The 25,499-nt window shown below is 48.4% G+C and overlaps 1 protein-coding gene and 1 long non-coding RNA gene across 4 annotated transcripts in view; one reads left to right on the top strand and one right to left on the bottom strand.

Moving 5' to 3' along the window:
* Nucleotides 1-20: 20 nt before the first annotated feature.
* Nucleotides 21-15,607, bottom strand: CAMK1G (calcium/calmodulin dependent protein kinase IG). 3 transcript variants are annotated; one of them, XM_063356635.1, is made up of 13 exons: nt 15,255-15,607; nt 10,720-10,837; nt 7,836-7,964; nt 7,398-7,472; nt 6,513-6,651; nt 6,253-6,376; nt 5,606-5,681; nt 4,925-5,037; nt 3,956-4,034; nt 3,444-3,531; nt 2,263-2,690; nt 1,603-1,736; nt 21-620 (listed from the first exon to the last, which is right to left on the bottom strand). In XM_063356635.1, the coding sequence occupies exons 2-12, from the start codon at nt 10,809-10,811 to the stop codon at nt 1,640-1,642; spliced, it is 1,440 nt and encodes a 479-aa protein (XP_063212705.1). In that variant the 5' UTR covers nt 10,812-10,837; nt 15,255-15,607; the 3' UTR covers nt 21-620; nt 1,603-1,639. The 3 variants fall into 3 exon arrangements, with proteins under 3 accessions (XP_063212705.1, XP_063212706.1, XP_063212707.1); XM_063356636.1 differs by having other exon boundaries at nt 1,603-1,733; nt 15,255-15,606; XM_063356637.1 differs by having other exon boundaries at nt 1,603-1,673; nt 15,255-15,606.
* Nucleotides 12,548-25,499, top strand: part of LOC134525622 (uncharacterized) — a 33,055-nt gene continuing 20,103 nt past the window's right edge. The window contains exon 1 of the long non-coding RNA XR_010073817.1: nt 12,548-12,737. This is a non-coding gene — a long non-coding RNA (uncharacterized LOC134525622). The remainder of the gene's footprint in view (nt 12,738-25,499) is intronic.

Here is a 25,499-nt window from a genome sequence, read left to right as displayed (position 1 = left end):
TTAAGCAAGTATTTATTGTGCAATTACAGACTTGAAAGCAGAGAACTTAGTCCTTGCTGTGATTATTATCAGACATACGGAGGTTGCTAGCAGGTTGTCTCTCCTTTCATAGCTGAAGTGAGAACTGTGCAGCCCGGGCAGCTGGTTGATGCTGAACTTCAGAGTGCCGAAGCCTGGGGCTAATCAAAATCCAAGGAGTGGATGGGATGCAGATTGTGAAAATAACTGAGCTGCCACTGAGTAAAACTCTGCATGGCTTTGGTTTATAGGCTTGATGTTGTGCAGTGTACTTATTATGCATTGGACAGCTAAACAGTATACAGAAAACAAAAGCTTACAGCACCGAGCGATGTTGTATGGATAATATACACTGAATATGCTAGCAGTAGCCTCAGACTTTCCCTTGCTAAAGTGCCTTCTCCCAGCTTTAACGATCCAGAGACACCCCGAGGTCACTGCATTGATGGATTCCTGGGACTAACGTGCTGCTGTCACCAGTCGGTCGCTGCTCAGAGACGCTGCTGCCCACCTGCTGCTGGCGGGACACAGCCTCCTTTCTTGCTTGCACTGTTGATGTCTGGCTTTGAAGTGCAGAAAAGAGTAAAACAGCCCTTCTGTTTCTGCAAGAGAGAGAATTTCAATTGAGGATTGAACTTTGTTTCACTAGACTGCCGCTTTCAAAACGTGCTCTGTTAATAACCGGGAGCTTGGGGGTTAGGAACAGCTTAGATCCCTTTGTGTGCCTTATTTATAAAGGGTTATTGGAATGGACCTTTTTGGAGCCTATAGTAGATCTTACTTGCATTTGTCTCTTCTATTAATCCTTTGTATATTACAGTTCTGTTCATATAATCTCATCAGTAGAGAGTGTCGTGAAAGATGATAGGATGTAGCTCGCTTTATGTAGCTTTTGTGCACTGTGCTCGCGTATGCTCACCTTTGAGGAGCATTCTTTATTGCAGGATCTCATAGCAGTACTTCTTACTGCTCATACACAGTGTGGTGCAAATGCTAACAGTTTAGCTGGTCCCGAATTAATCTGAGCTGTGGTCAAACAGGGTGAAATTTTCACGATTGTACTCTGCTCACCTACAAAACGAACATCTCCATGTTCTGCTCTGGTAATGAAGCCACTAAAACTGACCTGCCTGGACCGAACCTGGGAAGGGGAATGGCCCTTTGGGCTGCAGAGATGCCCTGTCTACGCTTTGCCATGGACCAGCAGCCTGTTGTCAGCCCCTTGCTCATGGGCAGAGCTGAGACCCAGCTGAAAAGCCCTAATCCCAGCTGATGAAGCTGTTTGGTTCCAGTGTGGTTCCCAGTGAGCAGCTTTGAATAACTGTAGAGTTTGATAGGCCGGGTCCATGCTTGGCTTCCCTTCACACGCTCCTCGGGCAACCCTGGCGTAGTTGTAAAGGTTGGATTCAGAGTCACTGCACTGTCCTTAATGGAAGCTGAAAGGTTAAGGCTTCTTCTATTGCAAAAAACCCTGCAAGTCAATTTATTTCATGTACAATCGCTTTGCTATTTGTGCCTTTCCCTTTTTCATGCCATAATGGGATTAATTAAAAGCAGCTAGTGATTGGATTGCGGAGCACTTACCGCTGGCAATGCGGGGAGCCCCGTGGCTGCCTCCTCATCACATGACCAAACAAACTCCAGTTTGCCCAGTGCTGCAGTGAGAAGAGTGTTTACTTGTTTTCATTGGAACAAGACCTTCTGATTTGAAATGACTGCTTGGAAATGGAAGAATCGGAAGAGAAACAAGAAAAAAGAGAAATAGCAATATTTACGATCATTCTGCGGGTGAATTGAAAATGGGGTTTTAATATAAAGAACATCAGCTGCTGAAAGCAAAGCAGAGCTGGGTGCGAGTCAACGCTGCAGCAAAGGCAGGGTCTGGCCACTCGGCACCAGCTGAGCAATTGGCATCAGCAGCTTTAACCACAGGTAATTTCAGTTTTTGGAGAGCAAATGTGCTGGAGTCCATGGAGTGTGGGAGCTGAGCACTGCTGCCTCAGCCCGCTGCAGGCTTTGCCACGCGGCCTCAGCAACGTGCCTCACCTGATGCTCCCACACGCATGGAAGAGACTTGGCTGGGCACGGCTGCCCAGCCGCTCAGAACGTTTGCTTCTGGCCCTGTTCCTCCCTCCTTTCTGTCTCCACCTGGGGCTGGCAACTCATGTGCCAGGTCGCTCCTTCCAGGGATGGTTACTCCCATATAATTTGTTGTAAATTATGGCTAATGACTTGGATACCTACTGGGATTTTGCAGATTTTTTAAGCAGCACCGTCTCGGAGCAGAAGGACGCCTTTGTTTTCTCGTGCCCCATGCAGGCTGGGCTGCAGCCGCAGGACGTTCTGCTCGGCGGGCTGTGGTTCTCCGGCAGGACCAGGCTGCTGCCCGTGGGCAGCGCTGCGTTCTCCGAGTGGCTTTGCAGCTCTCCCTCTCTCATTCCTGTGCCTTGTTCCAGCTGAGAGGGAGGGTTTGGGCAGCCCCGCGTGGGGACCAGAGCTTGGGACGTGTCCTGGTCGTCGTTTGGCGTTGCTGGCCGGCTGGCCACCATGGGTGTGTTGGGTCTGGATGCCTCCAAGACTTGTATAACGGGGAGGGTGCTTTCGGCTGCTGCGTGACCGTTCATGTGCAGCTTCTTCATATGGTGCACAACGGCTGCAGCGTTGAAGGCTTGCTGGGGAAGGAGAGAAAAACCCCACGGTGAGCACGGAGCGATGCCAGGCTGGGCGGGTGCTGGGGGACGAAGGGACTGTCCCCCCTTAGGGCGGGCAGTGCCGTGCTGGGCAGCACCCACTGTCTGTCTGCATAGCGTGTGGAAAGTGGGATGTGCTCCTTCCTGGCATAAACACCGTGGTTTCCAGTGAGTGCAAACTGCAGATGCTTTGGAAGATGACAACCACTTCTACAGGAGGCAATCGGGGAACAGCTGTAAATTACCCCGCAGTGAGAAATGGAGACTAGAACTGAATTTTGAATGTATTTAAAATGCTGTCGTACACGTGGTTCCTATGGCATTCCTCTCGCCGCCTAAATTCTTACTAAAACATTTGGTATAAATGAAGTACCAATTTGTCTTCAAGACTGAAAAGAGGAAAAGCTGGATTAAGCTCGCAAAAAGATCTGCTGACGGAGCACCAATTTCCCTCCCTTGGTGTAAAGGCAATAATCATTTCCCCCTCCCCTTTTCTTTCTTGGCGAGCCCACTCTAGCGCTCTGTTTGTGGTAAATCTGCCAGTCTGCATTGCAGCAGGGAATATTGGTCCAATCATACTATAAACAGTAAGGGCGTGCAGTTTTCAGGCAGCCTTTGGAGGATCCCGGCTTTCGGCTGCTTCCCCACCCAGCTGAAGCCTCGCGCGTTGCTGGATGGCAGCAACTGGCGTTTGTCAGTGAAATGGCTCGAGGCTCCCACCAGCAAACCACTTACCCTCCATTTGCTCTTTGCAAAGTTTTTCTGGATCTGAGCGCTGACAGATGGGTATATGTCACGGTGAAGGGCTGTATTTCCATTAATCCTGCAGATGGGGAGAGAAGAAAATGGGCTCGTAGGCAGATGGCATTTGTAAGGCATTCCACATTTTGGAGGCAACTAACTGCTTTGTACGTTCAATCAGCAATAATTAAACCCCAAGGAAAAACAGCAACAAAATGTAACACAAACACACACTTCAAAGCCTGGGGAAGCTCAGGTTGGGATTTCGTCTTTGCCTCTGTTTATGGAGGCAAATATGCACAAATTGCATCTTTAATTATTCATCATTTTCTTTCTTCGCACATAAAAAAGAAACACCCAGGGCCATGCAGAGGCAGACGGTGACATTAGTAACAGGGGTTGGGGAAACACCCCTGCTCTCGGCTACCACTGGGCGTGTGGAGCGAGCCCAGGGGCTGGTGAAGCCCTGTCGCCACCGGCTACTGCCGGGGCCCTGGTCCTCTCACCATGGGTGCCGCAGGGCTTCTTCACAGGTAAACCTCGCGTTCGGGTTTTTCTCCAGTAAGTGTCTGATGAAATCCTTGGCTGTTTGCGGGGGGAGGAGAAGCAGAGAGAAAAGGTTATTTTCTCCTTGTTCCAAGATACAATCCTAACAGGACACGGCAAACGCTGGTGGGTAAACACGGCAAAGGTCAGCCCCGAGGAGGAGGTGTTTGTACCGCTCCATCGCTCCCTTAAAGGGAGACGTTTGTTGTGAAGGGCCCCAGGTGAAAAAATGTTAACTGGGGATGTGCCAACCTTAACGCTTAGATTATGTGAATTTGAGTTGAATAATTCAGCTGAAAAATAACTCTAAAATAACCATCAGAAAGTGCAAACTGAGCAGATTCAGAAGTTGCCCTAAAGAGCACTTGTATCCCTCCATTTATCTTTTTTTTTTTTTTCAGGGAGGATTGCAGCATTTGTCATTAAGTCCTAACAAACCTCCTGCTAGTTTTGTTTGTGTATATAGAAGATCGATGTTTAAAATACGCTGCCAAGATGCTGCCTTCAGTACGCTCTGGGCAGGCGAGCTCCACAAGCGGGTGAGTTTGGTGGAAGGGCACAAAGGTGGCTGATGCGGCGGGCCGTGTTGCTGTAAGGAAATGTGATGTGATGGGGAAAAAAGCGAAGGGCAAAAGAAAAAAGAAAAAAACCCCAACTCCCCCAAAAACCAAAAATGGGGTGAAAAAACCCTGAAGTTCTTCGGCTTCCAAGGGAAACCGAAGCCCACTCTGAGGTCACTAATTGTTTGTGGAAATCAGAGTTAGGGTAACAGGCTTCAGCCGCGATGCTGCGTTATGGGCAGGATGTGAAGTGCCAGGATGGGGGGTGCCTGGGGGCTCGGCTGGTGCAGGATCGTGCCCGTGGGTCGCAGGGATCAGGATTGCAGCTGGTGGGAGGGAGCGCTGTGGTTCCCAGCGCCAGGGCTTTACCTGACTCAGAGATATCGTCCCAAAACGGAGACTCAAACTCATAGTAGCCTTCCTTAATCTTTTCAAACAGTTTGGATTCGGTCTCTTCGTAGAAAGGAGGGTACCCGCACAGCCTGGAACAGAGCAGAAAGCAGCGGTTCCTTCAGCGCTGCCGGCCACGTTGGCACCGGCTCCTCCGCAGCCCGGCCAGGCTGGGCGCGCGTGGGCAGCACGAGTGAGAGAGTAACGGGCTGCTCTGTCCACCTTTCTGTCCCTCACATCTAAGAGTGTTGGTAAAGCTGCAGAAAAGAGTTAAAAACTTAACTGCAGCAGCGAAAGGACAAAGCCACAGCTGGTACGTAGCTGCATCGTGTGGGAGGAAATGAAACAAAAAGTACCGAGGAAGATTGAATGGTATTTGTAGGCAACTGGAAAAAAATAAAGCATAGAATGAGGCACATAATAGAGAAAATGTGATTCCTTTTATCTCCGCTCCACTACTTGATTCCCCATATCCCTTTCATTGCTACGGTCGAGTGAGTCCGTGCAAAGGAAGAACACACCACTGCTGTATTCCCGCAGCAAAGTGGGAGGTCTGGTATCGCCTCCGCTGGCACGGCCGCTCTGCGGAGGTGTGTGAGGCGATGGAGGAGTTGGGAAACTCGTGGCAAAAGAAGTGGGATGCTCTTTGCTCTTACTCACAGGATGTAGGTGATGACTCCAATGGACCAGCAGTCGACGGCTTTGCTGTATGGTTTCTGGGCGAGGACCTCGGGGGCTGCAGAACAGCAAAACCAAATGAAAATTCTAAGCAATAGTAAATTATCCAGTACTGGGAAGAGCAGTAGTTTCTTGTACACTTGGTCTCTGAGGTGCCAGTGCAGAGAATGGGCCCAAACCAGCCCCATTTACCGCTTGGATTGGTCTGTGCTTTTAGCGTCTGCTTTATGCCGTTGAATAGAAAGAACCGCTGACAATTTCTGCCTGCATCCTGAGGTTTTAACCAGGAACTGTGGATCAAGCTAATGCAGTCTAGTGGGCGTTAAACAAAATCCCATTGTGTTAAAATTATTTGTGTAATTTTTCAACAAATACATGACTAACGCTGAATTATATTGCTCTTAAAATTATCCTGTTCTTTGTACTTTTAAACATTATGGGATTTTGCAGCCTCTACACTCATTTCTAATCCGGTCTTCATGTGGTCCACGCAGTGCATCTGTGAGTAGCATGTTGTTAATACGTAATTATGTATTTTTTTTTCTTTCTGCTAGGCAAAGTACTGTACGTGCACAACCTTTTTCCCAGACAGTACACCCGCACAAGCCCATTCCTGATCCTCGGCTTACCAACGTATCCTGGAGTCCCACAGGCGGTGGACATGATGCCGTTCTGTTCCATTTTAGACAAGCCAAAGTCCGTGATCATGATTTTGGAGTTCTCTTCGGGAGTAAGGTAAAGAAGGTTTTCAGGCTGTGAACACAGAGTGGTCGGAGGTTGAAATTTGAGGTGGAAAAATGGAAAGGAACAACGGAAAGTCACGGGGCAGAGCAGGTAAAGCCTGTGGTGGTGCCAGCTCCCCGCGGCACTGCTGGTGCTGAGGGCTCACCTTCAAGTCGCGGTGAACTATCCCGTTTTCGTGGAGGTACTTCACTGCTGTCAGGACCTGGTGGATCACCACGCTCGCATCTTTCTCGGTGTAAACTCCTCGTTCCAAGATTCGGTCAAATAGCTCTCCCCCAGATACCCTGTGGAAACGGTAGTTTAGAAAGAAGACGACTGAAAAGAAAATTAAACAAAGCTTCTTATGCTTTCCCGTACAAGGCAAGATAACTTTCTGGTCCTTTTACAACTCCACCTACAGCAGAACCCTTCCTTGGGCAGCAGTTTTTGTGAGGCTGAGAGGCCGATGGACACTCTTGAGTGCAATTTCAGGGTACCAGGAAGCATTACTGGTAAACCTAGGGAATTTGGGTAAGGTTACGAGGCAGCTCCCGGCAGGTCTGAGCCACAGGCGTCCAGCGCCACGGGCAGGATGGCCTCCAGGCTCTGCTGCACCAGTGGATCTATGTTTTTCTGTGATTGCTTCCTTTAGCTAAATCTGCAAGTTAGCAGTAGCAGCCGGGCACAGCTGACATGTTGCCCATTTTCATTTCTAGAAACCCTGCATGGCACAGCTTTAATTAGAAATACTTCTGTCTCTGCCCTGCTAAACTGTGATGAATTAATTTGCATAAATAGATCCTAATCTTGGTTTAAAAACTTCCTGCTAAAAGGAGAATGGGCCAAGACAGCATAAGAAGTGTCGCCGTTAGTTCAAGCCGTGCGGCTCTCGCCTCGTTAGCGAGAGGTGTTGAAGGGCCCCTGTGTGTGCCGCCGGTAATGTGCGGGTGCTGTGCTCCCGTGTGCGGGTGCTGAGATGCAGTGCATCGCCCTGGTCCTGCCGCTCCTCGTCCTCTGTGGCCCCCAAAGAAGCGGCTCTGCTGATACTTACAGCTGCATGACCAGGTAGAAGTGGGTTGTGCTCTCGTAAATATCTTCTAAAGTCACGATGTTTTCGTGCTTTATTCTGCAAAGATAAATGCGGGTCAGAAACAAACTTGGCAAGGACAAAGTGGCTTTTCAAGTGGAAAACCCACCAGTCGTCTTGCTTTAATCACCAGTGAGAGCTCCCTGGGCTGTTCCATGGCTGATCTCCCTCGCCCTGCGTGGCAGAGGACTGTTGATGCTGCGGCAAACTCCCTTCGGAGCACCAGGCATCAGCAGTGGAGGACCAGACCAGAAGAAACTTTACTAATTTACTAATTCACAGTAATATTTATATATTCTTTAAAAAGAAATACTTATTTCCTTATATTATTCTTACTGTAGAGCCACACGCCTTGGGAAAGGACTTTTGTTCTACACTACATTACAGTGTACACGCACTCACTTTTTCAGCACTGCTATTTCATTCTCCAGGCTGCTCTCCCTGATGAGAGGAGACTTCTTGATGCATTTCAGAGCAAAAAGCTTGCCAGTGCTTCTTTGCTTCACCAGGAAAACTTCTGAAAAGGCACCTCTGTGCGGAGAGGAGAGAAAGTTGTGTTTCAGCAGATGCTGCTGCTGTGAACTGGAAGGATAATTACAGAGAGAAAGGCAAAAGCAAGAAAAAGCAGTATGATAGTAATTTAAGTGGATGCTGATTGTAAAGCTAGAACTACATCTCCAGCAGCCCCAAACTTAGGACATTCAATGCAAGATTATGCAATATGTAGAAAACCCCTCACAACTTTCTCAGTTTTCTCTGTTTGTAGAGAAAAGGTTATTTTTGCATAGTTCATTATGAAGCTGTGTTGAGGTAGTGGACAAAAAAGATGCCCGCAGTGAAATTAAATCGCATTCTTCAGGACCATCTGTAAAGATGATCAAGTGTTTTACTCCCACCTGTGCCAGGCGATGGGTGATTCCGTGATTCTGTGGGTGCAGGAGGAGGCACGGTCTGCGGTCTCGCAGCTCGCTGCCTTTCAAGGAACCTTTGCCCTTGAATCCGTTGGGAGTGGGGGATTTCCCCGGGCTAACGCCAGCCCAGCCGAGGGGCTGTATCGATAACACCTCGTGAACAGGGCAGGCTGCAGCTCGGGGGCTCTCTGGGGTCAACAACCCCCAGGGAAAGATCAGCAGCCTCCACTCTAATGGGGCCAAATTCCTGCTTAATACAAATTGTGTTTCCTCAAAGGCCCCATCATCTTAAAGTCTTCACTTTCCCTGGTCAGCATTGCCCTGACGACTGAGACAGCCCAACTGCAGCGAGGAGAGCCCAGTTATGTTGCAGTTTGGGTATATCAACCAACGTTCTGTATAGCTAAAGTGCAAAATAACTGGATAACCTCAGTTAATATTTTCATTCAGCATCTCATGGCTTTTCCTTTCTGCAGAGCGTGCCAATGCCTGTGTACCCTGTGCCAATGAGTGTCTTGTACATCCCCGACAAGGTGAACCCCAGTGCAGCCATGAGCAGGTATTTATAACATGCCTAAAGCTCACAATCCTGTTAAAGGTTTGTCTTGGGCAGCTGAACACGTGTCTCGGGGTAGTGACAGTGCACACTTTGCCAGGCCAGTCCTCAATAATCCTCATCAAACCAGCAACAGATGAACTGATGGCAGTTAAATGGAACCTGCCACTGAGTCTGCAAAGCCCTGCAGGGAGGAAGGTGAGCACCGTGGAAGCACCTTCTTGGTTGGGATGCTGTTGTAGCAAACCCAATAAACAAGGGCAGAAAACCTCCTATAATCCATTAAACAAAGAATCCAGCGTACTGTGCAGATAGATTGGCTGAGCACGGAGCCGTACCCATCTGGCATGCGGCGCTTGCTCGTGTGTCTTCGTTAGCGAGCAGCAGCTGGTGATGACGCAGGGGCAGCAGGAGCCGAAGGCAGCTCCTTGCTCAGCTCAGCCTTCCTCCTCCTCCTCTATGGGACCCTGGGTGCTGCCGAAACAACGTGCAAGGCTGTGAGGAACTGGGCTCTGCCAGGACCAGTTCCTAGCAAGGATGAGGGATTCCTTTTAAAAAAAACTCAAAGAAAAAACCCCATAGATTTTTGGGAAGGCATCCCAACAGATGAATTTGAATCTTTGTTTCACTCTATAAATTGCCTGCAATGGTCTTTTCTGGCCCAAAAAGCAGTCGGTGTTGGGACCTTTTCCTTGTTTCACACATTGTTCTCCTTCCATCCATTTGAGCTCTGAAGGCTGTTTCATGGAAATGCCTTTCAAGTTCCTGAGAGCTCTCAGGGAATAGGCAGGGACGTCCTCACCACGTCCCTAATCCAACAGTTGTGGATGCTGGGGGAAGGCGATAGTAAGTTTCCAGGTCGTTTTAGGTCCCAGATCTTCATTTATATTCTTCGGGTAGCTGAAGTGGTGCATGTGGAAAAAATCCCAATTTCTAATGCTAAATTTTCCTATTAATGTAATAGTAGGAAATGAACAACCTACAAATCAGATGCTGGGGCATCTGTTCTATATATCTGTCCCAAACAGTTTATAATAATTATGCCCCTTATTAAAAAATGATGAATCAACAAGTTGGCTAGGAGAGAACAAAGCTTTCTAACCTCATCCCTTTGGAGAAAGCTACTGGATAATTTAAATAAATCCTGAGGCTGACCAGGAACATGATAATTTAAAATGTTGCCCAGCTCTGGAGTAGCTGTTTTTTTGGGAGCTCTGCTATGGGTTCTAAAGTCACAGAAAATTTGATTGTGACGGAACTCACTGGTGGAGGTAATTCAATTCCTCCTCCACCACCTTGGAAATGTTTTCTTGTCTCATTCGCATGAATAGGCAAATTAAGCTGTTAACTCCCAGGGAAGTATTGTACAGCTTGAACATCCTTGCTCTTGTTTTATCCCTCAACTGAAGCAGGGTTTATGAGCTAAATATGTGACTTATTATTAGAATACCTCTCCCAGAGCCATCCCTTGACCTTGCTTGACCTTGTAGCAGCAGCAGACCACTGCGCTCAGCAGGAAAAGAGCAAAAACTGAACCGAGCTGCCGCGCAGGCTTCGAGGGAAGGAGGAAAGGGCAGAGCTGCCCCGGAGCCGGCTGCGGGGCTGGTGGGAAGGAGCTGCTTCGGTGCCGCTTGGCAGCGGGAGCCGTGAATCACAGCTCCAGCAGTGATGGAGCGCCCACCCCTCACCTCAGGATGGCTGCCTGACTCGGGAGGAGATGTTCTCTTGTGACGTTGGCCAGTGCCAGGGAGTCGCTGCCCTGGGCTGGGGAGCCGGTATCTAGAGGTGGCTCTGTCTGGAGAGCAGCTCTGGTACTTACGATCCCAGGGCCTCCATGAAAATGAATGTTTTTCGGATGTTGGTCGTCTGTTTCTTCCAGGAGCTGCTGTCGTCCTCTTCCTTGCGACCCATCTCCTCCAGAGTGGAAGCAGGGAATGCTGTGAGGAAGAGGAGGAGGAGAGAGGTGACTGACGTGACTCGTGCTCGCATGAAGAATCCGACTACCCTGAGCTAGCTGGACTCAGGACGCCGTGAATGGGGTTTGCTTGATCAGAGGAGCCAGACTTTTCAGATATGTGAAACTGGCTGCTGCTTTTGCTGCTCACAGCCGTTAGTGCTGACCATGTCCCTGCCACTACGTCCCGCTCCAGCCGTCAGTGCAGCCGAATACCAGATCAGCTGGGTGGGAGCTGGTGACCATATGGTAATACTCTCTTGTCAGTATACTCATTTAGCGCATGTTGGCAATTACAAATGTTTACATTGTGCTTCATATTTATATGCTGAATGGTTGCTAATTTTAACTAAAGCATCCATGAGTTAATAGATTAGAAGTTAGGTACAACCAGTGATGGAGATGGATTATAGTTGAGCTGCTTTATTGCTCAAATAATAAATAAAGAGCTCATGACTGCAGGGAGGGGAATCGATATAAACCATTTTGTTGATCTGTCTTGTACAGTTTGCGCTGCTGTCGTCTTTAATTTTTAACTGACAGATTGCTTTTGCTCTGAGTCATAACCTTCCCATTGCCTTTTTCTCTCAGGGCTGTGATGCCCCCGCGCTGGCTGCTGGGATGGCGAAGGGGTGCCCTGCCCTGATGGGGTGTCGGTGCTGCAGCCAAGGAGCAAGCGGTGCCCCCCTGCAGCCCCCCCACGGCGTGCGGAGGCGAGAGCAGGTCTCCGAAAAGGCCAGTTTCTGGAGTCACCCCCTCTCTGCGGGGCAACGGCTGAGCGCGTGTTCTCGGCATTGGAGGATGGAACTGCAGGAGATCTGGTTTGTTGGGACTCCCGGCTGATCCCTGTGTCTGAAACACGCGTCGCCGCTCACGGGCGGCTTGACCTTGGCCAGGTCCCAGTCCCCAATCTCCCCTCGCTGCTAAGCTCTTTAGAGCACAGGCTGCGCGGCTCCGTGCTCCTGCAGAGGGTGACACTGTCAGCCTGGGGGAGCTCGCCGCAGCGGAGGGGGAATTAGAGCTTGCACAAGGTGTGAAATGTTATACAAGCATCTAAGCGCTCTTAATAAGATCAGATCTAACATTACAGAACTGGAAGTACGCTGGAAGGTGAAAAAGAAGCCCTGACACTAGAAAAAAAAAATCAAAAAATGTGACTTGTCCACGCTATCAGGATACAAAAGAAATAGACTGAAAATATCCCCCAGCAGCAGGGGCTTGGGTGCCGCCCTCGGCACGTGGAGCATCCCCTCGGCACGTGGAGCATCGCGCTTCCCGAGAGCAGGAACGGCTGCCCCACGGGCTGTGAGACACAGCTGAGCCTTCGAAAGACAACGCACAGTCTTTTGCGTAGAAGTAAGTGTTTGGAAAAGACAGAAGTATTAAAGCAGAGAAAAAGCTGAAAGATGTTGTTTCATGACAGACAGCTCAGATATTGAATTCCTCCTGAACCTACTTTATCTCCTTAATTAGCACAGTTTCAGGGTTTTGAGCTCCTTGACACAATTTTTTTAAAGGTTAATTTAACATTATTGAAAACAAAATTGACTCAGTTGTAAACAATTGAAGACTTCAGTCTTTAAAGCCACCAAAGGCCAGCGTGCACTTGGCCTTTGTTTACCTTCTGGATTCTGATGCGTGTGTAACTCCTAGAAATACAACTCCTTATAAAACCCAGACACATCCTGCTGTTTAAAATCAGTGAAGATGAAAAGTTCTTCACAAAAACGCTGATCAGTTAGTAGAAACCTTTCTGCCAATATTTTGAGCCCCCAAATGAAGTTTGCGTTCGCAGTAACCTGCCCATCCCCCCCCAGTCTCTACAGAACTGGAACGTCACAAAAAGAGGATTCCCAGCAGAGACGTCCAGGTGCTGGCGGAAGGTGAGTTTTATCCACTTTAACCAAATCTCCAATGCATGGTGCCAGCGTGGTGGTGAATGACGGGTAAAATTCAGATGACCTCTCCGTTTCTTTCCAGCCTACTGTCAAACAAAGAATATGAAGGGGGGGAAAAAAAAAAAAGTAGGTCAGCCTGGCCCCAGGGACAAAGAGTATTTTAGTCCCCGTTCCTGCGCAGCCCCTGTGCTGAAGCGCGGCCCAGTTGGCACAAGCTCTTTGGGGGCAGCCCAGAAATCCCTCCTGGGGAGGCTGGACCACACTACCGGCACCGGGGCAGAGGTGGCCGTCCCTGCCGCGGGGAGGTGACAGCGGAGCCGTGTACACTCGCTTCTGTGAATTTGGCCCATTTGAGCACAAGTGTCAAATTTGCCCAACATTTGCTCATTTCCCTTAGTATTCTCACGTTTTATTCCTTACAAATTCAACAAGTCTGTTTTTAAAATGGATTTTGCTTCCAAAGGAAGGTAGTATCGTGTTTTCTTTAGTCTCCTGTGAATCATCTGTTCATCTTATAGTTCCTCCTTCTGTCACTCTCTGCGTACGGCATTTGCTTTCGCTGCTATCTGGGGGAAGGGCTGGATGAATAGCTCTGACTCCCTACACGTGTATTTGATTTCCTGCTTTCTCAGTTTTTCTGTGCCATCATGAGCAAGTCATTTCCTGCCTCCCCTCGCCTTTCTGCGAGGAAGGGGATAAGTGCTGCTATTTTGAGAGCAAAATAACGAAATGTTTGAATTGCCTGAAATGTAAAGCTGCATATGTGCTCGGGTGATGAATACTTGCCCACCTTCCTCGCGTTGGATCACATTATTCTCGGTTCGTTTTTCTCTTTTGGTCCAGGGGGAAGCGTTTGCACAGGGGCTTGGTGCAGGACGGGTTTATGGGATTATGGGACCTGTGACTTTCCTGGGGCAGGCTCTGGGAATTGTCTTTGCTTTGTCTCTCAATCTGGTTAAGCCACTTGTTGCACCTCGCAGCAGTTTGCGAGAGTGCAATGTTTGATAGATTTGTTGTCTGGTTTTTGCTATTTATTCAGGCTCTGGTCCAACAACGTCCTGACCTTTCTCGGTGCTGGTGCACAGCGCAGGGTAAACAGGGTTTAACGTGTCTCCTCCCCTAGTTGAAGAAGCTTTACTTTCCCCAGGAATAGAAAGCATCATCACAGAAGTTGGGCAAACAGGTCTGTGCTTGGACTGGCAGGTTTTCCTGCCGTACGATGTGTCCATCTGCGCGCTTCCATCACGCCACTGCCATGCTTCGTTTGTCAGACCCATCCTGACACCCCGTACAATGTGCATCATCCCCTGCCTCGGTGACACATCTTCCAGCCACAGCAGTGGGATGCACGGATAGACTACACCCAACGCACACTTGAAAAATGCACTATTCTAAGCACCTAACCTCGAGAAGGGTCCGTGCTCGCCCTTTTGTCCATCCACCTTTTGACATTGCAAGATCAACCGTGCGTTAAGATGGCATACTAAAATGGAAATGCTCATTGATTAATGTAGGTAAAGACCTTCAGAAGTGAAAGTGAAGTACATAACTCTGCTTTAATTTGTTTAGCCTCCTTCTCCTCCATCGTAACAAATTAAGCAACATGCAGGACTTCAGCCTGATGAGTATATGCTGAAAGTAGTGAGTAGCTTCAATATTAATGTCTAACCTTTGGGCTCTTCTACAGACTCAGTCAATAAACGTGACTGCTGCTGTAGTCGGTCTGATCCAGCAAATGACACATTGCTTAGAATGTAATGAGTGTTGTTATGACCTTGCTTAAATATTTCCCGAAGAAATTTGTTCCGCTTTTATATCTCGCAGTAACAAATCCATCTGCAGACAGACACTCTGCTTCTGAATGGATATACTGCATTAGCAAAATTATTGTAAGACATGATTAATAGTCTTGTGACAAAGTTACATGTGGAGGGGGAAGATGCATGCTGCTTTCATGATTTTGCCTTTAGATTTAGAAGTTTACAGAAAAAAGAATACAAGAATACAAAGTTGAAGGGTTTTGCTTAAAAAATACACCAAAACAAGCAATGTGCATGTGAATGAATTAACTGCCAGGCCAGCCTCTGTGTTCAGGGACAAAAGAACAAGAAATTGAAAACATGAGCTCGCCATTAAAAACAAATCCACATTAAATGTCTTGTATTCATCCCTTCGCTCCATCGATTCAAAAGCAGTGCGTTAACTTAGCAGTCCTTGATCAACACTTGCAAAATCACAATTTTCATTACAGATATTTGATTCTTTAAAATACTTTTCTAGTAAAATGTCAGAAGGCAGCTTTCTATGAAATTGCTAAATATAACATGAGTGCTGTAGGATACCAGACTGACAGCCTGCGCAGAGAGGTCCTCCTGTATTTTCCTGTTACTAGATAAAATTCAGTTCAAAGAAAAGAACAGGTTAGCCAGAATCCCACCTGCTTTGCTGCACAGAAGAGACAGGAAAAGCAAATGGCTATTGAGGGAATAATATTTTGCTTACCCAAGTCAGCACAAACAAAGCAACTCCCGCTGGCTGCTGCTCCGGCTCGGCTCCCGCCGTCTGCGGGGATTAGAGCCCGCGCGGGGCGGCGATGGCTGCGCCGTGACGGTAACCAGGCAGCGCCTGGCGGGGACTCCGCTGCCACGGGCAGGAGGTGGCCGTGGGTGTGCGTGTGCCTGACTCGGCGCTGGCGATGCCCGCACCGCACCTGGCAGCGCCGACGCGGGAACCCGCCGCTCGGCCGGCAGCAGTGGATGGAGCTGCCGGGGGAAAGGGTGCACGGAGCGCAGCGGCACCACTCCCCGCCAGTGCCCGATTTAGTATCGACATATTCCTGCGTGGAATGCAAATGTAATTTGCCTGAATCAAACAAGGTATTAAGAATGGCCCCGTTTTCTCCTGTGTGGCGCTGGGAGGTCTGTGGGGCTGCGGAGCGTGGAGCGGGACAGCACCGGGACGGGGTGTCCCAGGGGGATGCTCGGCCCCCCAGCCCTCTCCTCTCCAGCGTGGGGAAGGGGATGCTCTCCACCATTTTTTAGATGGCACAAAACTGTGGGGAAAAATCATTGCAGCAGAGATTAATCTCCGTCGCCAGAGTTTTGGACTATTTTAAACCATGCAATGGCTCTATTTTGACTTTCAAAACCTCTGTGTGTGTGCCTTCCCAGGAAGCGCAGCACATATGAATATAGGAAATATTAATAATTCTTGGAATCATTTCTGTAGTGTAGGATTTTTAGAGATGGGAATAACAACTTTAGTGACTGCACTCTCAGTTGATTTACACTGCCATCTAGAATAATGCATGAAAAAAGTACCTATCATTGTGAAGTTCAGTTTTATATCAGGAATAAATAAACTCTGAGGCAATACTAGAAAATTACATTATTTTTCTTAATATTTTTTTCTTCAGTAGCTTAGTTCCAAGGTGAAGGCTCTTTGATATTCTTCATTTCTTTGCCCCCGGTGCCCAGCCCGGGGCTGCTCTGCCCACCGTGCCTCGGGACAGAGCTGGAGTGAGAAAGGTGCTGGGCACTTCTGCCTCTTGCTTTTCCATTCCCATCCAATTAATTCCACTTTTAAAACATAAAACCAATATAATGCCTTCAGTATTATTGTCTTCCTCATATTCAGTTCTCGCTTATTTCTTATTATTGTATAAGATTTTGGGTTTTCTTCTTAACTTCCTCTAGAGTTCTTTTACTTTCTCAAAAGCCGTCACCAGTCATATTCTAACTAGAAATTTAATAGCTGCTGTTAAAACTTGTGTTGTCAGATAACACAGACGCGAAGGACAGCCTGGAGCAGGGAGGGCATTTTAAGAGAGATTCAGTTGAAGGAACCACTGTACCCGCAGCAGAGCCCAGTGCCACCCGCAGGCGCTGGCGGGGTGGCCGGGGGACGTGGAAAAGCACCAGGACCTTTATTGAAATAGGTTCTTCACGGTCATAATTCCCAACAGAGTGCCAATCAGGAGAACAAACCGGGATCCGTGCACGAGCATCCCTCTCGCCTTGCTGACCGCGGGTCTGACCCCGGGTTTCGTCTGCCCTGCTCGAGGACCCAGTCGGGCCAGGCTGCGGTAGTTGTGGGGTGATTAAGGGGAAATGAAATTGAAAAGGACACAATCTGTGATAATGCAATTGCCTCAGGAGAATTTTAAGGCAGAGATAATGGGAATGCAAGGGGAGCATCTACTGCGCTCCAGTCCTTGGGGTGCGCGTGGTGGTGGTAGTGGTGTTGGAAAGGAGCTGGCTGTGACGGGCTGGAGTGGGGCTGCATGCCTTGTCTTGCTCTTGTGGCACTTGCTGTAAATGGATTATAAATCTTGCAGAAAGAGCATGGCTGCAGCAGGGCGATGCCAGGGACAGCCAGCCGTTAGAAGTAGGCAGAAACTTGCCTGAAAAAAAGGAAAGCGGAGTGGGGCTCTTCAGGGTGCGGGAGCTGCACCGTTCCCCACACCAAGTGTTCAGAGTTCGGCCTTCAGGAACACGCTGAGAAAAACACCGCCAACCCCCTGGGAGCGGGAGGGAAAAGCTCCTTTGCGTCTTTGCCGTGGAAAGAATCAACCGAGATGGTGGCTCTCGACCTTGCTGATAGAAATCTAGGACAACAGGCAACTCGTTTCAGGGACTTTTGCTGAGCTCTCCGCGGGCTGGAGTTAAAATAGCAGTTATTAACCAAAGCCACTCGGAGCAAGCAACAATCTAGTTTTTAACGGCATGAATCAGAAGCGAGGAGGTGTGATGGAAACCAGCAGCACGATGCGGGAATTGCAGCAGCCCGTTTGTGGAGGTGGTTGAAAGGCGCCGTTAGCCCGGTCCCTGCAGGCCCTGCCGCGGGGTGCCCGTCACAACGCAGAAAGGAGATTTTCAAGAAAATCACGTTTGATCTTTGATCCTGGTCCTGGGTGCTTTTCATCAGACAGTGCCAGAGACCTTTGCCTTGGAAATGGATAAAATGGTGGGACTTAGCTCAGGGCTCCTCTGGTGAGAAGGGACCCGGAACACTTCCGTGTGTTTTTGCCAAGAGGCGAGCAGAGGAAATATCTCCTGAGCATTAGCAGGGAGAGGGCACGCAGGGCAGCAGGGCCATTGCTCAGGAGGCGCCTGTGCAGGGGTTTTCAAGCAGAGAAGTTTTGAGATGTGACACCCTGAACGCAAATACGAGCTCACAAAGCAAATACACAGAGCCAGCGCTGGTATCTCGGGCGTTCCCAGGAGGGTGACTCCTGGGCTGTCAGTCCCGGGGGTGGTGGCCCCCCCAGGGCTGTCCCCAGGAGCACAGGCTCGGGGCAGTGACAGCCTTGTCCCTGCCTTTGCTCCGCTGTAGCATCCCGGGAACTCCCAGGCTGGTGCCAGCAGAGAGCACTGCAGCACAGCCAATGACAACAACATGGACTCTGGAGCGAAAATAAATAAATAAGGACTTTTATAAGCAATACAGCTGGGATTTCAGAGCGGTTGGTCGGGGGAAGGTGTTATTCTAGATGAGCTCCTTGAAGTAACGTGCAATCCAATAACGTATTCCTCGCAAGCGGAATCTGTAAGCATTATTTGCTTTCCTTTGTTGCCTTAAAACACAGGCACTGACTGTAAAGCAAGGAGGTTCCTTCATTTGTAGTGGGATTGGGAAGGAGTTGATGTGGAACTAGATGATACTTCTTTGAATCCATACTGTGTCTGTTGGAAAGAGACAGACTTTATTTTATAAATCAGGTGGTTAAGTCGGTAACTGAGTTACCAAGAGAGAACTTGGCCATAGGTTTTGCATGTTCTTCTTAACCTGGTAATTATGGTCCTGGGAACTAAGCGGTAACCATTCATTTTAAAATGGTAAAGAATCATCTAATTAGCTGCTGATAGGCATGTGCTGTTAATTAAGCTGTCCATTTACATTTACTGTACAGCTCGATTATCTGTCCCTAAATAATTCTAGCTAGTACGTCTCTTGTGTTGCCGTTGTTTTCATAGAAAACCATCTGGGACTTGTCCTGACCCACTATACAAACCAGCTTCCCAAAATCTACAACCACCCCATGACCTAAAGATGAACCATTGTGGGTTTGGGTTTCAGACCGAATTTCTTCCACTGCAGAATGGCTACTTTTGAATCACGTTGAGTCTGCATTGCGCAGCCGATGACAGTCCACGTGAGGTGGACTCGATCAGGCACCCAGATGCTTGGCCATCCTGCGTGTGGGCTTTCAGCCTCGCGTTTCCAGTCTGCCCAGTTCCTGCCGTACAGTGCATTTCCCATGTTGATAGTTCATACTCGGAGTTGAATAATAGAAAGTAGCAGCCGATTAGGAATCTAAAAGGGCCTTTCATTAGCTTTTTGAAAAATTAAGTACTAATTATGTAGGTTTGAATAGATGTTTACTACAGGGGTTAATTATGCATCCATAAAAAGCAAAATTAATTTTGTGCATCTGGGGAGGGAGAGGTTTGTGGTGACTGTGGCTCTCCATCCCTTCCAACCGCTGCCGTGACCGCTGGTCTCTTTGGAGAGCGGCAGAGGGAGCGACCGTCTCTTGCTGAAAGAGGGAGATAACTGATGCAAAGCTCAGACAAGGACAGCCTGGCTCTGCATTTTGCTTTATTTCCCATGCCCTTACGGCAGACATGCTGCGGATGCACCCAGGGCTGGCCCCGAGCTCTCGGGCTCCGCTGCCGTTGCCGTTCCTCGATGGCCATCGCCCCAGGGACTTCGGCCCGCGCAGCGCCGGGGAGCGGGACCGCGGTGCGAGCGGGCTTCAGCCTCGGCGCTGCGCCTGGCAGCATCCTCTAAACCTCATCGGTGATATCCCGGCTCTAAATGGGAAACTGGCCAAAAAAAGATAACAGGAGCAACGAAATTCAGAATTTCCAGAACAACTCTTTTTACACCATGTGATGGCTGTTAAAACCAAAACTATTAAGGCATTTCCAGTAAAAACACAGCTTTCTTTTTTCAGTTAAAGAAATCTTTCAGGATGCTGAAATCTGTCTGAAAGATTTTACCAAGAGCAGTTTTTCTTTGTTTGCTTCTTACTGTGTGCAGTAAATTATCAAGGAGATAACGGTGCTGTAGAATTTAGCTTAAGAAAGAATCCAATTAGATTATTCTGGGCTCGTCTCGTACAGGATTATATGTGTTTCTGTTAAGATTTTTTTTCCTCTTGGGCCAGACAGCAGCTTCAAATCACTTTTTCAGTTTTATCTGTGATTACATGTGCAAGAACAAGCAGAAAAACCCCTCCTGTAAGTGATACACCAACACCAGCCCCTGAGCTGCTCAGCAGCCCGGGAGGAGGATGGACACAGCCCTGGCCTGGGTTTCCAGTCCCTCCCTCGCCTCTGCTGGTCCTGCAGCCACTCGCACCCCATCACCACGCGTGCCTGGGAACACGGGAAAACACCGGGAAGGGCAGTGAAGGTACGAGGAGAAGATGCTGAAACACTGCCTTCGTCATTCTGGAGAAGTACGTGGAAGTCCTGCCAAACCAGCTCCGCGTTATGGAGTATCATGTGAGAAACATCATGAAGTTTAGAGAGCACGTTGAAGTATTGGAGAGAAAATGTAATAAACTGACGTCTTGGCTGCTTTTGTGTTATCCAGAGTTTGTAGGGAGCTCTGTGTGCCTGCAAAATACCCCTCTCGAGGTAGAGGAACTCACAGTGAAAATCCTGACAGACACTGACCAGAGATCAGTGTTCAGGAAGTTGTTCATGGAATCGTTTTTCATGACTCTCTCTGGATTACCTTTCGCGCTCTGCTGCAGTAGGATGGCATTCTAGATATTTTTTATGAGTGATGTCTTCGGCATAGTTTCCACGTAGACTGATTTACACAATTTCCCGGGCTCGCTATTGCGGCTTCTCTGGCGCTTCACAGCAGGTTTTAAAGAAGGTGGGAGCGGGTTATGGACCGAAAGGAACCGTCATCCACGGAGGAGATGGAGCCCGCGTGCGGCTCGGTGAGGCAGAGCGGTGGGACACGAGGGCTAATTTTTCCAGGAGCGGGAGTGTTTGTTTTGCTTTTTGAGTGATGACAAGTGAGCAAACAAGATCTGAATTTCACATCTGCTCCGAAGACTTCTCTTACTCTCTGTAAGTAGCCAAAACATATCAGGAGTTGGTAAGACAACATGTCTGATGGATTTATCCTTTTTTTTCATCAGCTTGCTGAAAAGTGGAAGCTAGATGACAAAACATTTCATAAGCAGTCACGGAGTCCATCTCCCGGCATGTGGGAGTACTGATAAAAGCCAGCTTTGCCTGAAATTGTAACTGCACTTTATTAGCCTTGATTTGAGCTCTGTAACATGGTCCTCCTGTTTCCCATGAGAACTGGGTGACCACCACCACTTGGAAGCGTTTGCTTTACTCGCTGAGGTATAAGATGACCAGGGACAGGGTCTAGCGTAATTTTCCAAGGTGCTGTTACTCGTAATGGGCCATTACCCCGGTTTGGTGACGTTCGGAGAAATTTTTATCTGCCTGGATCCTGCTAGATGTAGCTATTCAGAATATCTGTTTTCTGACCATTTGGAAATGGCTGTGGGATGGCTGCTGGCAGCTAACACGTCTGTTATGACACAGGGAATATATCCAAACCTATTTAAATAATCTTTTCTCTGTTCTGTTTAAATAGATGGCAGTTATCCTTAGGGGTAAATAGACTACCTTCCCGGTACTCTGTCATCTTTAGACACACCATGCAGTTCGTTATAGCAGCACTAAATCAAAACCACTTCTTGTCAGAAGGAACCTTCCCACCTATTTCCCATGAAATCTGACAGTGTACACGGCAGATAATGGCTTTCCTGCTCAGGTGACCCGCCGGTCTGTCCCAGCCGCACGTCTAACTGGGTAATTGAGGTGATGACATAGTCTCTTTTTTTTTTCCTTCCCCAGAAGTAGAAGTTTTCTAAGTGCAGTAGAGAATAAGACTGGAATAGCTTAGTAAAGAAAGGGAGAAATTACTCAAATATGTGCTGAATGTCCCTGGGATTTTGCATGCCAGGAAGGAAAAAGGCAGAAGGTGGCGAGGGAATAGGGCTGCGGTGCCCGGGGAGCTGTCGGCAGCCAGATGGGCAGAGCACACCCCCGTTCGCAGCCTGTATTTAGCTGAACCCTTTCGCAGTTGTTGCAGGCGGGGGCGGTTTCCCAACGCGCTGTCTCTGCTCCTCGCACCCGCTGAAGCCCAGCGCCTGCGGCGGGGCGTCCCCGAGCAGCATCCCCCGGTCCCCTCACCCCGCACGGGCACACGCGTACGGACACCCTGGACCACATGGCAGGGATGAATGAGGCGCTTAGCCATTAATGCAGTGAAAATGATTGTTTATTATTAAGGTCTAAAAGCAAGTCAATCTACATAGCAGCCACGTGGAAGAAAGTGATTTTTAGATCAGTTTTTCCCAACCCCAAATATGCAGGTATTTACTGGAATTTTCTTTAGCCTGACTGGCAGAGGGTGAGTTGTCCTGCAATGACTGACAGGAAGTTGGATTTAGGGTACAGTGATGAACGTAAACCCCACAGAGTGGTGCAGGTGTGTTCCTTACTCCAGCCTTTGCCAAGGATTGTTCATATAAGACCAGAATTACGACAACCCTTAAAACCGGTATGAAAAGTGCCGTAGCTTCTAACAGCTGAGATTTATGTTGATGGCTTTTGTACCAGAGCCACCTCCCTCCTCATAAAGCTGCACGTCAGCTTTGAGATGCCAGACAAGAGACCACATGCCTTTCTCCTAATTTATTACCGGAGTCATCTGGTGCCATTTGATTCCTCCCAGTATGAAACCATTTATTATTTATATTGCGAAGAACTAGAAATAGCTGTCAGGTGTCTGTTTTCAGGTTGGCATTGGCAGAGAGGAGCGCAGGGTATTCTGAGCATCTCTACCACTGCCCAAGGCCGCCTCGGAAGGAGCAAAATGGGGAATGAAAGTGTTATTTCTGTGGGATGCTGCTCGGGACTCCCGTGCTGGCACACAGAGAACCAGCGCGCCGTGGGGAGAGGCACGTCCTCCTTACCACCACCCGCACGCCCGCAAGCAGCTCTAGGTGCACGGAGAGCATTTTGTACATTTTTTTTTCTGCTTAAGCCAGTCTGTATGTTTGGAGCTCCACTGATCTTGGTCTGTCGGGTTCTCCTGACTCTAAACAGCTGGTTTGGTTCTTGCTTGGTGAATAGGTTTCTTGGCTGTGATCCTTATCGTTTTACACTTTACACTTTTATTTCAAGCTTCTGGTTCATAATAATCTCGCAGCTCAAACCGCAACAAAAGCTGGAAGCATCTCGTACAAGGATACGGGGGAAATCACAAAAAGTGTAAGTGTGCGATGGCAGCAGCACACCAGAGCTACCGCTGCACAAGCTGAGGGTAGGTTTAGTATGAAAGCTTCGTGGTTACAGTGACAAATTTTGTATTTCTTGGGAGTACGTGGGTGATTTGATCAATGCTGCCTTCTCTTGAGATACAGTGTAAAACCAGATTTGTTAAAAAAAAAAAAGGTGAAAGGACAGGCAGGATGGGAGCTGGAAGGAGGCGTGGGATTCAGAGCCAGGAAAATCAGGCTTCTTAGGAAAAGGTGGTCCTTCTGCAGGAGAAAGGCCTCTGTAGATGCAAATGCAGACTTGAAATCATTCTCACGTGGTGTTTCACTGAATTAAAAAGTTCATATTTTCTGCAGATAATTAATAGAGAAGCAGATGAACAGCACAGACCACTCTACCAGATACTTCCTAGCAGAGCGTTTTCTCCTTATTATTTTCTATTGCCTTCCTACTCTGCTTAACAAAATATATCCAATCACATATGATCTATTAGTGCAGATCGCTGCCAGCGTAAGGAGCCAAGCAGTGAGTGTCCTGGAGGACGCGGATGCCAGCTCCTTGAGGGACAAGAGGGACACTTGCCAAAAGGAAGTTTCCAGAACATACTAATGAACCTGCAGAGATATCCCGAAATGATATGTCCAGGCATCTCTCTAGTATGAAAACTATTTATTCACCGTGTTTTTACTTTGTGCTCTTGCTCAGCACAGACCACTTCGTATTTAGTTCACTGAACCCAAATGAGCAATTTTCCCCGCGGCGGGGCACACCGCTCACAGCGGACACAGGATGCGCGGTGTGTACCAGCGCTTCGCTCCTGCCTGTTTTGGATGCACCTTTAGCAGAGGGTGATGATTCTCCGGGCACCGCTCTCCGGGCATCTTTTCTCCGAAGCGCAGTGCAGGGTGCTGCTCTCTGCCTCTTCCCAAGGACATGGACTTTCGCAGGGACCGTATGTTTTGCTGCAGCAATATTGTAGTCTGTCAGTGGGCTGTTGATTGGCAAAATATTTATTCCTTGAGCACAGGTTTTGCCACGGAACGGCTTCTGCTGTCAGGAGGGAGCAGTGTGGGATAGTTTCCCAGGGTGCCGAGGAGTAAGCTCTCTGCCCGCTGCTCGCCGTGTGGCTCGCGGGGAGCAGGCAGAGCCCAGCCGGCTGGGCTGGCACCGCTCGGGCCACACACGTCCCTCTCTGCTTCAGTCTGCCAATGAAATCGTCTATCAGCAATACTTCTTTTGGGCATTATTAATCTTTGAGACTTGCTATTTGTTTGCTTCCTCCCAGTACTGCAGAAGCCTACACTCACTTCTCTCCCTTAGGGAAAATAAATTCAAAAAACTTTTTGTGCAAGAGAAGGAAGAGAAAATCAGACCATTTTCCTGAGGCCAGAGAATTTCTCAGATATCCATTTCAAGGTGTTTATTACAGCCTTTCATCCCGTCCCCTGACTGTTGAGACTAAATTCCCTGCCTGGCAACAGATGGGATGCCAATTTATTTTTAGCAGTTTGTTTGCTTTGATTGAACCCTTAAACAGTATCCTGCTTTTAAGTCCTTGAATTACCTTGGGGGCTAACAAGCTAGGCTGAACTTCTCTGCGCAGGGAAACGTGGGAGAGAAACTACCTGTGACAAAGGACTATCCTGGCTGCATAAAAACAATGTTTTACTCTTCATCCAGGGGACCTGGAGTATGTTATAACTATTCACTGGCACGCTGAGCAGTGAGTTATTCATTTTGTTTTACAGAAAGGAAACCAGCAGAGATTAATGCCACCTCAGTAAGGGCCGGCTGAGCGTGTAAGGTCATCTTCAGCCTTAGTGCTCTCTGAAGCTGACAAAAGACGTACAAATGGGTCAAATGGCCTTAAGACAGGCACGTCGGCCCTGTTTGCATGATCCCGTGCACACAGTTTTTTCTGGAAAAGCAACAGTTATAAACAAACCTTCTCATTTCTTTTGTCTGAACCAGGAGAACTGTAGCTGCGAAGAACTTTGTGCAGTTTAGAAGGAAAATAAAGGAAGTAAGACAAATTTATCCTTCCTCTGTTCTTTCAGACTTTTGAACCTTCCACTGCCATTATTTGTATGAGACATTAGGTGTGTTGGCACTGGACTGGCCTGTTGGCCTTGCTGATCTAATAAACCCCCTGGATTAAAAATGTTCCCGTGGCCAGCGGCCGGCTGGAGTCCGCCTGCGAGTCCGTCCCAGCGCCGAGGGGTGGAGAGAGACGATGGGCGGCGAGACAGAGCCGCCGGGGCACAGGGATGCAGATGGAGAATTTTTGCATCAAAATTAGAATATCCCGATGTGGTGGAGTCTATTACATACTTGGAAGGAGTTATTCCTGCTAAATATATCCATGTATAAATAAAGTAATATTGTCCTGTGCATTAGGAATTTGGGATAAGCTAAAGCA

The sequence above is a fragment of the Chroicocephalus ridibundus genome, chromosome 20, assembly GCF_963924245.1.
Source record: "Chroicocephalus ridibundus chromosome 20, bChrRid1.1, whole genome shotgun sequence".
Classification (NCBI taxonomy): Eukaryota; Metazoa; Chordata; class Aves; order Charadriiformes; family Laridae; genus Chroicocephalus; species Chroicocephalus ridibundus.
This window is presented reverse-complemented; position numbering and strand designations above follow the sequence as displayed.

What these genes read in the sequence shown, in the direction of transcription:
- CAMK1G (XM_063356635.1), bottom strand. Translation starts at nt 10,811, where the DNA reads ATGGGTCGCAAGGAAGAGGACGACAGCAGCTCCTGGAAGAAACAGACG. An exon ending in TGGGACTCCAGGATACGTTG is followed by an intron (nt 5,682 to 6,252) that starts GTAAGCCGAGGA and finishes GCTGTTCTGCAG; the next exon opens with CCCCCGAGGTCCTCGCCCAG. An exon ending in GGACGATATCTCTGAGTCAG is followed by an intron (nt 4,035 to 4,924) that starts GTAAAGCCCTGG and finishes CCCCGCAAACAG; the next exon opens with CCAAGGATTTCATCAGACAC.